This window comes from Poromitra crassiceps (genome assembly GCF_964638095.1).
Source record: "Poromitra crassiceps genome assembly, chromosome: 3".
NCBI lineage: Eukaryota > Metazoa > Chordata > Actinopteri > Beryciformes > Melamphaidae > Poromitra > Poromitra crassiceps.
Window position 1 is genome coordinate 25503693 of NC_139625.1, and position 15304 is coordinate 25518996.

Sequence of the window (15304 nt, forward strand, 5' to 3'; positions counted from 1 at the left end):
CACCATGGTTACATCACTGCTTACCATTAACCAGTACCATGGTTACATCACTGCTTACCATTAACCAGCACCATGGTTACATCATTCCATTAACCAGCACCATGGTTACATCACTGCTTACCATTAACCAGTACCATGGTTACATCATTCCATTAACCATCACCATGGTTACATCACTGCTTACCATTAACCAGTACCATGGTTACATCACTGCTTACCATTAACCAGTACCATGGTTACATCATTCCATTAACCATCACCATGGTTACATCACTGCTTACCATTAACCAGTACCATGGTTACATCACTGCTTACCATTAACCAGTACCATGGTTACATCACTGCTTACCATTAACCAGCACCATGGTTACATCACTGCTTACCATTAACCAGTACCATGGTTACATCACTGCTTACCATTAACCAGCACCATGGTTACATCACTGCTTACCATTAACCAGTACCATGGTTACATCACTGCTTACCATTAACCAGTACCATGGTTACATCACTGCTTACCATTAACCAGTACCATGGTTACATCACTGCTTACCATTAACCAGTACCATGGTTACATCACTGCTTACCATTAACCAGCACCATGGTTACATCACTGCTTACCATTAACCAGCACCATGGTTACATCACTGCATACCATTAACCAGCACCATGGTTACATCACTGCTTACCATTAACCAGTACCATGGTTACATCACTGCTTAGTGCTTACCATTAACCAGTACCATGGTTACATCACTGCTTAGTGCTTACCATTAACCAGTACCATGGTTACATCACTGCTTAGTGCTTACCATTAACCAGCACCATGGTTACATCACTGCTTAGTGCTTACCATTAACCAGTACCATGGTTACATCATTCCATTAACCATCACCATGGTTACATCACTGCTTACCATTAACCAGTACCATGGTTACATCACTGCATACCATTAACCAGTACCATGGTTACATCACTGCTTAGTGCTTACCATTAACCAGTACCATGGTTACATCACTGCTTAGTGCTTACCATTAACCAGTACCATGGTTACATCACTGCTTAGTGCTTACCATTAACCAGTACCATGGTTACATCACTGCTTAGTGCTTACCATTAACCAGCACCATGGTTACATCACTGCTTAGTGCTTACCATTAACCAGTACCATGGTTACATCATTCCATTAACCATCACCATGGTTACATCACTGCTTACCATTAACCATCACCATGGTTACATCACTGCATACCATTAACCATCACCATGGTTACATCATTCCATTAACCATCACCATGGTTACATCACTGCTTACCATTAACCAGCACCATGGTTACATCATTCCATTAACCATCACCATGGTTACATCACTGCTTACCATTAACCAGTACCATGGTTACATCACTGCATACCATTAACCAGCACCATGGTTACATCACTGCTTAGTGCTTACCATTAACCAGCACCATGGTTACATCACTGCTTAGTGCTTACCATTAACCAGCACCATGGTTACATCACTGCTTACCATTAACCAGCACCATGGTTACATCACTGCTTACCATTAACCAGCACCATGGTTACATCACTGCTTACCATTAACCAGCACCATGGTTACATCACTGCTTAGTGCTTACCATTAACCAGTACCATGGTTACATCATTCCATTAACCATCACCATGGTTGCATCACTGCTTACCATTAACCAGCACCATGGTTACATCACTGCATACCATTAACCAGCACCATGGTTACATCACTGCTTACCATTAACCAGCACCATGGTTACATCACTGCTTACCATTAACCAGCACCATGGTTACATCACTGCTTAGTGCTTACCATTAACCAGTACCATGGTTACATCATTCCATTAACCATCACCATGGTTACATCACTGCTTACCATTAACCAGTACCATGGTTACATCATTCCATTAACCATCACCATGGTTACATCACTGCTTACCATTAACCAGCACCATGGTTACATCACTGCTTACCATTAACCAGCACCATGGTTACATCACTGCTTAGTGCTTACCATTAACCAGCACCATGGTTACATCACTGCTTACCATTAACCAGTACCATGGTTACATCATTCCATTAACCATCACCATGGTTGCATCACTGCTTACCATTAACCAGCACCATGGTTACATCACTGCTTACCATTAACCATCACCATGGTTATATCACTGCTTACCATTAACCAGTACCATGGTTACATCACTGCTTAGTGCTTACCATTAACCAGTACCATGGTTACATCACTGCTTAGTGCTTACCATTAACCAGTACCATGGTTACATCACTGCTTAGTGCTTACCATTAACCAGCACCATGGTTATATCACTGCTTACCATTAACCAGCACCATGGTTATATCACTGCTTACCATTAACCAGTACCATGGTTATATCACTGCTTACCATTAACCAGTACCATGGTTACATCACTGCTTACCATTAACCAGTACCATGGTTACATCACTGCTTACCATTAACCAGTACCATGGTTACATCACTGCTTACCATTAACCAGTACCATGGTTACATCACTGCTTACCATTAACCAGCACCATGGTTACATCACTGCTTAGTGCTTACCATTAACCAGCACCATGGTTATATCACTGCTTACCATTAACCAGCACCATGGTTATATCACTGCTTACCATTAACCAGTACCATGGTTACATCACTGCTTAGTGCTTACCATTAACCAGCACCATGGTTATATCACTGCTTACCATTAACCAGCACCATGGTTATATCACTGCTTACCATTAACCAGTACCATGGTTACATCACTGCTTAGTGCTTACCATTAACCAGCACCATGGTTATATCACTGCTTACCATTAACCAGTACCATGGTTACATCACTGCTTACCATTAACCAGTACCATGGTTACATCACTGCTGACCACTCACTTCCAAAGAACCCAACACTAACGTTGATGCCAGTCGCCTTCATCTCGTTTATGTTTGGTGCTGCTGGCTATGTGTCAGGTAAAATAAAGACAAGTTGTTTATCCGGCAGCTATTTGTCTTCGGCACTGTGTTGTAAACCCGGGTCAGAGAGTTTAGGGCTAGCCACTAGCAGCTCTCACATGTAGTGATGGCTGCCTTGAAGACTTTTTGATGGGTTTACTATAATCAGACTGTAGTGTGTCTGGGCCCAGATGGCAGCGGTGTTTACACTAACGGGATTAGGATTAGCTCCAGTTTAGACAGGCGAGCTGAAAGGCCCGCTCCACCGACACGACATGGCCCCGCGCGCTAACACGGCCAAACCCGTCTAGGATCCTACTAACCCACAATGGACAGAATAGCTGTCTGTCAAGTAGGCCTAGTCTAATGGAGGTGTTCAGTGAAAGTGTGGAAAGGGATGACTCAAGACAAAGCATAACAAATATCTTGTTTGTGTTGAGCAGCAGGTGCACAGGAACTGGTGAGGCTGTTTATTTTTGTTTTACGGCGGAACAATGTGGCGGATTGGCTGCACTTTAAAGCAAAACACTGGTACGACACAAGTCAGCTGAGGTCAGATGTAGACGGAGAGCGGAACATATACAGCGTGTTCCAACTGCCTCATCGCTATTATATAACACTGGCCTTAGGATGGGGAGGGAGAGAGACAGACAGAGAGAATGAGAGAGAGAGAGAGACTGACCTACATCAGCAAATGGCAGAGATAAGTTAAGTACCTGTGGGAAGGGCAGGACCGTTTCTAGGGGGGACTGGGTTCAGGGAAGAGGGGATGAAGAAATGGAGAGAGAGCAATAATAGGAAGAACAGGGAAATGAGAAACACAAGAGAGAGACACAGAGACAGGAAGACAGTGTAAAAGAATGTGTTACTTTGTGTCCGTTCCAGCATGCATGTGCGTATTTGTGTGTATGACTGTGTGACTGTGACTGTAGACCCGTGGCCTCATTAGGATCAGATGGACAGTAGCTGCCACAGGACCGGCTGACTTCCAGTGACACAACCGGGATGGAATGTGGGTCAGTGTGGGCAGAGAGATGGAGGACTAATGTTCCTGCGCGTGTTTGTGCGTGCGTGTCACAGTCTTCCTGCGCGTGTTTGTTGCGCGTGCGTGTCACAGTCTTCCTGCACGTGTTTGTTGCGCGTGCGTGTCACAGTCTTCCTGCGCGTGTTTGTGCGTGCGTGTCACAGTCTTCCTGCGCGTGTTTGTTGCGTGCGTGTCACAGTCTTCCTGTGCGTGTTTGCTGCGTGCGCGTGTCTTCCCGCTTGTGTTCTCCCCTCCTGCATTGACCGTCAGCTGCTTGAAAATAGAATAAGGGGAAGGGTGTGTGTAAGTGCATTGAGTAAGAAGAGGATCACTCAGTCCACTTCTCCTCTCTCTCTCTCTCCGGCACATTACAATTCCCTCTGACAGGGTGTGTAGCCTGAGAGCCGAGACTAGCACCATGCTTCCTCTGATACATGCGCCGTTGCCAGCCGCTTCTTTTCACCTGACAGTGGGGAGCTTTCGTAGCACCTGGGAGGATCACGCTATTCACACCATGCCCTTACGCCCCGAGCAGGCGCCCCGACAAACCAGAGGAGGTGCTGGTGCAGTGACCAGGACACCAGACACACGCATACGCAGACGCAGCCATTCGTGCCTGTAGGGACGCCCAAGCCAGAGGTAACATGGGGGCGCGAACCTGCTTACGTGTTGGTAAGCAGGGAATCTACCACTACACCACAGAGACGCCCACTGTAATTCCATTCATAAGTAGCACAATGACAGAATGTATGACTATGTTGGTCATGGGTTTCAAACACTTTCAGGCCCGGCTCCAGACCCAAGTTACAGAGGGGGCCTGCCCCTAGCTTGGGGGGGCCAAGCTACCCAAGGGGGGTCCGGGGGGATTCTCCCCCGGAAGAAGATTTTGTACATTTTAAAGTAAAATTCGTCAACCTGGTGCATTTGAGAGCAAAATGAAGAGGCTAAATCTGTGAAGAACTACACACATCTCTAATGTGTTGTGACTTTACAAATAATTAGGCCTAAACAATTAATATTAAGTGTATTTACACATTGTGCACAAATTGCATTCATTGTGACAAATTTACAATAGTTAATATCCAGCCAGAATCATTGCAAATGGATGTTCAAAGTAACAGTTAGCAATAGCATTCAGTTAATCAATGCCTAATGACAGCCAGATTCCATGTTAAACTTTAAAACAGAAAAACGGAAAAACGTTTTTAGCATTTTTTTTTTTTTTTGAATGGGGGGGCCAGTTTGTTGAATGGGGGGGGGGCGGCCCGGTCAGGCCCGCCCCTAACGCCGGGCCTGAACACTTTATGTAATAAAACATCTAAAACCAAAAATAATTATCAGATGGGGGACCCTGGGACAAAGTCTTATCAAATGGTGGGGAGGGGGTCCTCGGTGGTCTAATTTGTGTCATTTTAGGGGTCCTTGATGTAGAAAAAGTTTGAGAACCACTGTCTGTCCTAATGGGAGATTATTCAATTGTACTACAACTCATTCTCATCCCTTAAACAGCCAGGAGATGATAAGCTTATCATAAGATAAGCCTGTCTCTGTTCAACCTATATTATACAGTGCTATATTCATCCTCATGTCAGCCGCCGTGTAGGTCAGAGATAAGCAGCCAGTTCAACCGTGCTCTTAGAATCACAAACCAGTGCAGAGGTGTGTGTGTGTGTGTGTGTGTGTGTGTGTGTGTGTGTGTGTGTGTGTGTTTGTGCTCTGTTTCCTCCTCTGCCTCCCTATGTAAACACACAATGTATACATGCCATACAAATCAGGCCAGTCAGAGCGCAACCAGTTCACACGGCGGAAATATTGCTCAACGTTTCTGTGCTTAGTGGGGGAAAAGTGCAGAGGTAAGAGATTCATCACAGCGACAGCTAGGGATGGTCCGAAAGTTGCGAAAGTTTTACTCTCTCTCTCTTCCCAAGAACAGAGATGCACTTGTTCACACGTTGCTCAATTATGAGAGTGAACTGTGGTTGAAATGTGTTGCAATGATCACACCGGCTTTTCTAGCTTCAGGACCACTTTCATTTGATCACCTTGTCGGCAGTTTATTAGCTCGACATGCCGGAGTGATGAGTTAGCACGAACAGAGATACCGTAAGGCCCTGTTCAAACCTAATGGGCTTGTTTGTGGCAGTGATGTTGAGGTTTCGTCATTGTGCTAGGGGCGGTGCGCTATGTGGTTGAGGTAACACCAATGCATGGCTGGATTACAATAGGACATTCTTTGGTCACAGGAATATATCTGACTATTGCGTTCATCAGCTGGCTGCTTGGGACTTACTGCTCTTCAAATTCAATCAGGATAAGAGTGAGAGAAAAATGTAATAGGCTACAGTGCATGGGGGGGGGAGGCTAACACACACACACCTGAACACATACATTCATCTGGCTGTTCTGAGGTTCTCTCTGAGCTGGAGTTACACTCTTGACCTTTGGACAAAAGAGCAGATGTAATGTACATGCGTATAGCCTTGCAGGGGCCTCCGCTCTCTGATCTCACCGTCTACTCTAGACCCGCCATACGCACCTCTGTTCTCATTGTTAAACACAATTTAACTCGATTAACCCATCAATCATGTTAGCAAGTTACGGTTTTCAAGAATTTCCCAGGCCAACAGCCAACAGATGGTCTCCTTTTTTTTTTTAACTACAATGTCAACTTCACTGTGTGGCTCATAGTGTCACAGCGAGGAGATGTATATCACTGTATATGCACAGAGGCAAGAAACGACTGCTGAGCTCAGTGATGTCAAATACTTATGAAGGGAAACGGAAGAAGAGTGTGTGTGAGGAGGATCTATAAATCTAAGAGGGGCGGCTCTCTAACTCCACCCAGCCGAATCATCAATTGTCCACAGCCACACCCTGATCACACACATCACACACATCACACACATCACACACATCACACCCTGATCACACACATCACACACATCACACACATCACACACATCACACCCTGATCACACACATCACACACAGCCACACCCTGATCACACACATCACACACAGCCACACCCTGATCACACACATCACACACTTGTGTCTGGCCACCAGTGCAGCTTTCACATGCTTCCTCGTACCCTGGGAAGAATATACAGAGCTCCATGACACAGCTGTGCACAGATCTCCACATACGCACAGCCGATACATATACATACATATACATATAGATACATATACATATAGATATATATACATATACTGTAGATACATATAGATACATATACATATAGATACATATACATACATAATACATATAGATACATATACATATGTATATTTATCTATCTATAATATAGATAGATAAATATACATATAGATACATATAGATTATACATACAGTATAGATACATAGGGGAGATCAACATGTTGCAGCAGTTTGGGACTAAAAGGACTCTGCTTGATCATGGAAAGCAAATGCAGCACGCAGATGTGAGAGAATGAAACACACATGGGGCTGTAACGGCAGACAGCAGCCACCCACGTTCCCAACATGTGTGTGAAAGTGATCGCACATGCCGTTTCCGAGGTCGCTCCGTGTGGGCGTGGTGTGAGCTGGGGAGCATCAAATCAGGTCGGGCGAGTCTGTGGAGTTTAACCGTCAGGGCAGAAACGAGCAGCAGCCCACAGGACAAAGAGATCCTCTTACCTCAGCGTTTCCTTCAGGAACACTTCCCATTTTCAGAAATAGGGTGCACTTAACCCCCTGATTTGTTCCCAGGTTATGGACAGTATAGTAGTAGGCCTACCATATCACTATTGACATCATTCCAATTTAGATTTCCATGTTTTAACTTCAATTGAACAATGACACCGTTCTCTTCTTCCACACCTCCTTGGATAAACTCAAACCTGAATGGTGGTCAAGCTGAAACTATAGTTCCTGAAAGGTTGACATTTTGGAGAAGCTTCTCACCCGACAGCAGCAATATTCTCATTTGTGTCTCCATAAGCAAACTGGATTGAATACTTTGCATAATCGCAGTGGGTGGTTGCAATGTCCTGATGCCAATTTAACAAGCAGCAACAATGCTAACCACCGTATACCTCTTAGAGAAAGTCATTGAACCTTCAGTATCACTTCAGATGAATTCAGTGGTTGGTAGGTACAGGAAGTCAGGCAGGTTGCTGCGCCTATCTGATCCGAGGCCTAATATCTGATTGTATTGTACTTTCACTTCCTGATATAGTAAAGGAACTGTCATGTACCGCACACCAGCTGCAGCTGATGGCAATCTTAGGAGCTACCTTGCAGTTTACTTTATCATGAGTCTCACAGTCAGGTCTGTATTACCTGATATGTTGGATGAAGTGCACTCAGTTTACCAGGGGAAAATGTAGGCCTTGGAGCACTCTGTGTTGCAGAAATATCCTAGAGATCATGTCAAAGAAATAGAAACCAAAGTGAATATTGTTATGTTGAATAGATTCATGCAAAAGGTTTCTATCATCTACCCTTCTATTGTTTGCGGTTCATTCAACTCCATTAACTGAGCCTCCTGAGAGCAAAAGCAGATTTTGTAAGGGAATTACTCTACTGTGCCAGAAAACGGTGCCCTGAGGGCAGAAAAGGGGCCCACGCGAGAGTGAATACAGGCAGGTGAAACATCAACCAGTCCCAGCCGTAACAAAAGCGCGGGGAGGCGTTGCAGTTCAGGGAGTGCCTGGCCGGGGAGGTGTGGGACGGTTGCAGTTCAGGGAGTGCCTGGCTAGTCTATCAGGCTGGTCTTGAATAAAATTGTTGTTTCAGTTTATTAGTCAAATGACGAGAGCTCATGTCTTAGTTGGGCTTGCTGTGACTGGTCGGTGAGGTCATCCATACGCATAACTCACAATTCACTCATTTATGAGAAATGATTGCAATGATGTAGGTTGCATAGTAGCTACATATAGGCCTACGTATTGCACTCAGTTCACTTTTATCCAGAGCAGCTTCCACTGAGAGAGCAGATAGCCTGGGCCCAGTGCCTTGCCCCAGGACTGAACACAGGTGCAAAGCCAGTGTGGGTACATACTGTGCATGGTGGTCAGGGTGACTACTAGCCTGGTAAACCAGCCGGTTACGGTAACTCACATTTCATTTCGTTCTTCGTTCCCGTCTGGCCTGAAGCTTTCACCCAGTGTTTGCAGTGGGCAGAAGTTGGGCAGGTGTACTTGCCTTGACAGACAACTCCTTCAGCCAATCAACGTTGGATCCAGTCAAACCCAAATCCACTCGGGAGAACGGCAAAAACACATTTTCCACCGAGAAACTCCGCTGTTGCATACTCCTGTACTTGTTTAATTGTTGTTATTGAGTCTATTTCTGCAATAACGGCACTTTATGGCTGTTTAAACTCGACAAACATTGACATTACTCCTAGAGGCGGACAGGCAATGAGGCGGCCATTATTGTTTTGCTAGTGGCGTTCCTGATTGGCCGGTTACGATGTCAACTACGAGGCGGGTCGCTGATTGGCTAGTCCGCTTTGCAGCTTCTGCTAAAGGTCTCCCAGGGCTTGAGGCCAGACGGTCCCGCAGAACGAAATGAAATGTGAGTTCACGTGACTGGCTGGTTTACCAGACTACAGGATGAGCACAGTAGGAATGAAACTCATAAGTGCAGTACCATGCCCACCATAGGGTTATGAATGAGGGAGGGAACCACAACTGAAACAGGGAGCTATTAATCTGCATTCAAATGCTCTCCCACTTAGCTTTCATCATCTCTCAGAATATTCCTGGAAGACAGTTTCAAACCCCCCCCCCCCCCCCCCCGCCCCTCCCCTCCCCGAGCATCTGCTTATGAGACTGAGAGTTGAGCTATCCCAAATAAAACTCCATCCAATCGCTCGTTAACTAGAACTCATCGCTATGGCGACAGGGTGCTAACTAGCCTTGAGATGGCTCGTTAAGTGTCCTCTCATTGCACGAGTGGGGGACGACAGCAAGACCAGCTGTGTGTGTCGGGGGACAGACTGGCCACGCGACACCCACCAGTTACATGACATGGACCACAAAGCGACATATTACAGAACAAAGGTCCAGGTTGGTAACAGGGACATCACAAAACAAATACAAGCCCAGGGGGACAAACACAGACCAGCAGTAAAGTGAGCAGGGAGGAAAGGGTCTGTATTTAAGAGCAAGTTGGTCCAATGATGTAAAAATCATTGACAGATTGTCACTTTTACATGCAATTCAGCAACCTTTTTACAGCCACTTTATCTGAGGCATGTAGAGTGAAGCAGTGATACTTACTGACTGCATACCTGTCCTGATAGCACTGTACTGAACTCAGCTCAAAGCAGCAGTTCACACAACCCCTCTCCGAACCCAGGGGACTGTTCTAAAGATACCGATTGTGGTGTGTGTGTGACTGTGTGTGTGTGTGTGTGTGTGTGTGTGTGTGTGTGTGTGCGCGTGTGCGTGCACGTGTGTGTCAGTGTAACCTAGTTCAGAGCACATCAGGTGCCCAGCATGCAGCAGCCACTGCAGAGGGGAGGATCCTCAGAGGTATCACATACACTTCAAGGGCAAGTCTCAAGGACAGCTTGTTCTAACCTACTGCATGCCTACTGTAACCTACTGCACGCCTACTGTAACCTACTGCACGCCTACTGTAACCTACTGCACGCCTACTGTAAGAGCACAAGGTGCCTGCTGAAGAGTGACAGAGAGAGAAATAAACCAATTGGCTTATTTTTATGACCTGCCCTCATTTTCAGTTGATACATGTGATAGTAGCTTGCGTCTCTTGAGAAGCATGTTCCAAAATATCTTATCAACACTATCAGTGTGAAGGAGTGCCATCTGATACTTCAACATCCATCTGATGCGGTTTTTCCTTGAGTTACCATAGAAATACATAGAAATGTAATGTTCTGAGACAGATGAATAGTTTATATCCCTGAGAAATCTCTTATAAAGCTGATACTATATGGTGAATGAATACAGCAAGTTGTGACAGGGTGTTGCATTGTTAATGTTATGTGTTTATGTATCTGTATGGTGTGAAGCATGTACTGTACTGAGTCAGTCAGCAATTCCTGTAAGACAACTAAACTATATTTATCCATCTAAATAATTCTTCTCTTCATTTAGGTCGAAAAAAGAAGATACACAACACAAGGATTGTATGCAAATATGGTATCAAAATTTAATGTTGCTTTGCAATGTGAGCATGCATCAAAATCAAACCAAGGAGAAAAGCATTGAAAATATCATCACAAAGTGACGTGTGAATATAAAGTACAGTAGTGCTACTTTATCTTTTTTTTCTTTCTTTCTTTTTTTTGCCCATTTTTATATTTTCTTAACAAAATAGAGGCCCCTCTGTCTGTGGTGCCTGGTGGCATTTTATACAGAAGAGCAATTGTTCAATGACAAGCTTTGATTTTGTCTCCTTCACCAGGAGTAATAAGCTATTATTTACAGAACAATTTGTACAACAAGAATCAGTCATGAAAAGCATTAATAACAAGGGGATGACTCACTCGTTCTTATATACACAGCACGGCCTTTACACTTTGACTCCAATGTAAGTAAGTGTGCAATGACAAAATGCCAAGACATTTCATTGATAAAACCAAGGCTAAATAGATATTCACTACCAGACTTGTAAACTATTAAGAAGACATTTTTCAAAACGGGTTCTTTCATTGGCCATCAAAGCATACAAGGGAACACCTTGGTCATAGCTATATGTGTCTATTCCATTACCAACTTCAACGAAATGTGCAAAGAGAAAACATGAAATACAGCACACAGAGCTCTAACTTCCAGCCTCCCCCAGAACGAGTTCACAGGCCAGCAAAGAGTCAACTCATAGGAAGCCCATAGCAATATGAATGAGGCATTTATTCAAAAATGAAATCCGTTGCTCTTTCTTTACATGAGGCATGTCATCATATAAAGTCCATAGCTTTTCAAAAGTGACAGGTAACTTTGAGATTTAAGTCTTTGACTGTCTGCGAACGAGGCAGTTTATTCTGGACCCGCGCTCGTCTCAAGAGCGCTTCAGGTAGGCTAGCCGGCGGAGGAGTTGCTGCTGCCGGGCTTTGAGGCGTTTCCTCTCCTGGACCTGCTGCTTCTCCCTGCTGTGCAGCTGCGTGAGGTACTCTGTGGCCTGGGTCAGGATGGCCACTTTGGGCGTCTTGGCCGACTCCACCAGACCAGGGATCTCGTCCCGCAGTGCCAGGAAGCGGGAGCGCAGGTCGTTCCTCCTCTTCCTCTCCAGGAAGTTGTGGTTCCGCCTGCGGTCAGTGTCCTCCGCGTCCGAGCTCTGGGGCGTGTCCGAGGAGGACGAGGAGCACTGGGAGATGCGCCCGGAGAGGTCCTGACAGGTACGTTTGCTCTGAGGTTCTTCCTGGTGCTCCTCCTCTTCGTCGTCGTCGTCGTCGTCGTCCTCGGGTTCGGGCTCGCTGTCCGGGGAGCGTGCAGCGTAGTTGTGCTGCTGCCGGTGGACAGACATGTGGAATCGTTTGGGACAGGGGTCGGCGCGCACCGTGATGGTCACCGGCGTTCGGCCGCTCACCAGCCGCGCCCGGTTCTGCTTGCTCTCCACCGTGACCACGTCGATTTCCTCATCATCATCATCATCATCATCATCATCATCTGTGATGACACAGAGAAAGACAACCGTACACCCGTCAACACACATAGCAAAAGGCTTCGCCAGCTATGGTCCCTTTTCTCTCTTTTTTTTTTTACATAATGCTTCATAAAAGACCAAAGCTTTACAGTTCACAGGTACATTAAGAGCACTGTGTCACTAAATGTCAAGAAAAATCTACATTTTGACTGAAATTGGTTATCTTGCATTCCACAGTCAAGTATGCAAATGAACATTCCTCAGCCCCAGGAGGGCAGAGTGGAGGCTGAGGTGTTAACAGAGCAGCAGCAGTGGTCACCCATGTCAATGCTTGCAGGAATTCAGGCTTTTGTGAGTGAGTGAGTGAGTAGCTACTGAGCATTATGCAACAATTTAAATGAGGAGGTCTGCGGGCTGCAGGCTGAAGTCTGAAAGAGTGACTCTCACGGTCTGCCGCTGTGTGTGTAAAAGTAATAAATCATCGCGACTCCCATCACCCCGCCCCTCTACCGCACCGACTAATTGTAATGCAAAGCCAGTGGAATATATCGTAAGAGGGGGAACTCAAGCAACACCGACGGGGGCGCGGTTTTTGAAAGAATGCCGGTAGCAGCAAAGCATTCAGAGCAAGCATGTGGTCAATTATAGCACAGATGACTGCACTGCACATGATAACCCCTCTGCACCAGAGACCACACCACTTATGCAACACCATACTTTGGACCCAGGAAAAGGGTGCAGCGCAGCTCTCCAAATTACGCATTGTTAGAGGGCAATATAATCCAGAGGCAGGGGCAGGGTGGGGTAATTTAGAGCATGCTTCCTTACCAGAGGAATCGGAGCGAGACTCGGAGCCAGACGACGCCGGCTTCCTGCAGCTGTTGGCCGGGAAGGTGAGAACAGCCGCGGGGTCGACGCAGTCTGTCGCCGAGGTGGCCAGTGGCGCACCGGGCGAGACGCACTGCGCTTTGCTCGGTCTCACAGAGATCTGGGCCACCGGAGAGACAACAGTCTGGGCTGCAGCTGACAGTCTCCCATTGACCTTCTCCAGCTGCTTGCTGGCAGAGAAACTACTCCACATGCAGTCCTGGATGATGATGGAGTTGAGGTTGCCAAACAGCTCCTCCGTGTCGTTAATGAAGTGACCCTCGCACTCCTCGTCCTGACCGAGGACCTTGGAGAGCCAGCTGAGCTTGTCTCCTGGGGAAAGATGCACGGCGGCACCGCTCAGTGTCCGGGTGGGAGACATGGGCGGGGTGGGCAGCAGCTCGAACTTTTTCCAAATGTCCTCGCTCGGTGCGGTTGACTTGTAGAAATCTTCCTCCGTGTCGAAGTAATCGAAAAAATAGTGCTGATAACAGTCGAACTCCATCTTCCTGCCAATATGATCCCTTAGTGTTTATTCCAAGAATTGATAAGATGAATGACACCAATAGTCTCAGCAGAAGGGTCCTCACACAAGCTGAAGGGACAAATTGCAGTAATTAGCAAACATGATCTTTTGGAAAGCAGTTACCGTCACTTTCCAGCAGGCAGCAGACATGATCATATTTCAAATAGCCATCTAATGGGCTATTTAGGATATCACATCCCTAATAGCCGACTTTCTACAAATGGGACCACATTAATAATTGATTGCGTCTTGCGGATGTTCGCTGTGCACTGATGGACTCAAACTGCCCAGGCAGGCACACAAGGTTATTACATAATCTACTTAGCCTATATATGGACTAGACTTTTATTGCAATACAACTTATGTAAAAGAAACGTTGCATGGGGTATTTTCAGTCGTAGTTGTATTTATAGAAGTATGCCTAGCCTGTCCCGGCGTAAAAGTAACAATATGTCCTGAAAGGCTGTGCTTTGTTCCACATGCAACGCAGAGCAGACATCTGAGCCGGGGCCGGGTAGAGACAAAAGTGCACTGTTTCGCATTCACATTGTACAAATTGGCACGGCTGTTAACTCCGCTAGACTGGCCCCTATTTCCTCCTTTGAAACTTATACATCGCCAGAATAAAACTACTCACCGGCTCAGGCTCGCCACAAAATTCCAATGCGCAACTCAGGGCATGGAAAATCCCTCCGTGTCAGAGTAAACTCCAGAGAGAAAACGGATAAAGCTGTCCCGAGTTGGAGATGAGGGCGTCACTGGGAGAGAGAGAGAGAGAGAGAGGGAGAGAGAGAGATGTTGGATTTCGACGCAGTGAGTCTACACTTCTTCAATTATCCAGCAAAAGCGCCTCCCGCCAGCTGGGCTCAGACAACAGGCTATACTAGAGGTCCGCCCCGCAGTCTGTAATAGAAAGCCACACAGTGCGTTTTTCCCGCCAGTGAGACATCCTGTTATAAGGTGATTTAGTGTAGGGAGGAGCCTCGGAAATATCTGCAGCGGTAGATCCGGGTAAGCCCTTACATTTGCATAAAGGGCGTGGGGATGTGCTCGGCCACGCCCAACCTCAGTCATTTATGGTCATGACTGAAAATATTATAGGGTTAGTAAGGAGGGTTTGGTAGTAGGCCTAGCCTAATTTTCTCATTAGGGAAAGAGAACCTCCTCATATAGGCTAATGATAATTATGATGATGATGATGATGATGATGATGAGGACCATGAGGATACTAATAATAATAATAATAATAATAATAATAATGTGATAATCATGATTATGAAATTATCCATACTATTACTTTTGACT

General features: G+C 45.9%; 2 protein-coding genes across 2 annotated transcripts in view; one reads left to right on the forward strand and one right to left on the reverse strand.

The window, feature by feature from the left end:
- Nucleotides 1-15304, forward strand: part of LOC310772932 (interferon alpha-inducible protein 27-like protein 2A) — a 158391-nt gene that overhangs the window by 33416 nt on the left and 109671 nt on the right. The window lies entirely within an intron of this gene.
- On the reverse strand, nt 11148-14891 carry LOC310773750 (protein L-Myc-1b-like). Its single transcript, XM_083633692.1, has 3 exons — nt 14637-14891; nt 13435-14068; nt 11148-12629 (listed from the first exon to the last, which is right to left on the reverse strand). Exons 2-3 carry the CDS (start codon nt 13976-13978, stop codon nt 12022-12024), a joined length of 1152 nt encoding a protein of 383 aa, XP_083489818.1. The 5' UTR covers nt 13979-14068; nt 14637-14891; the 3' UTR covers nt 11148-12021.

Excerpts from the sequence above, each read along its gene's own strand:
- LOC310773750 (XM_083633692.1), bottom strand. The coding sequence starts at position 13,978 with ATGGAGTTCGACTGTTATCAGCACTATTTTTTCGATTACTTCGACACG. Across the intron at positions 12,630-13,434 it reads GTCTCGCTCCGATTCCTCTG|ATGATGATGATGATGATGAT; the intron begins GTAAGGAAGCAT and ends GTGTCATCACAG.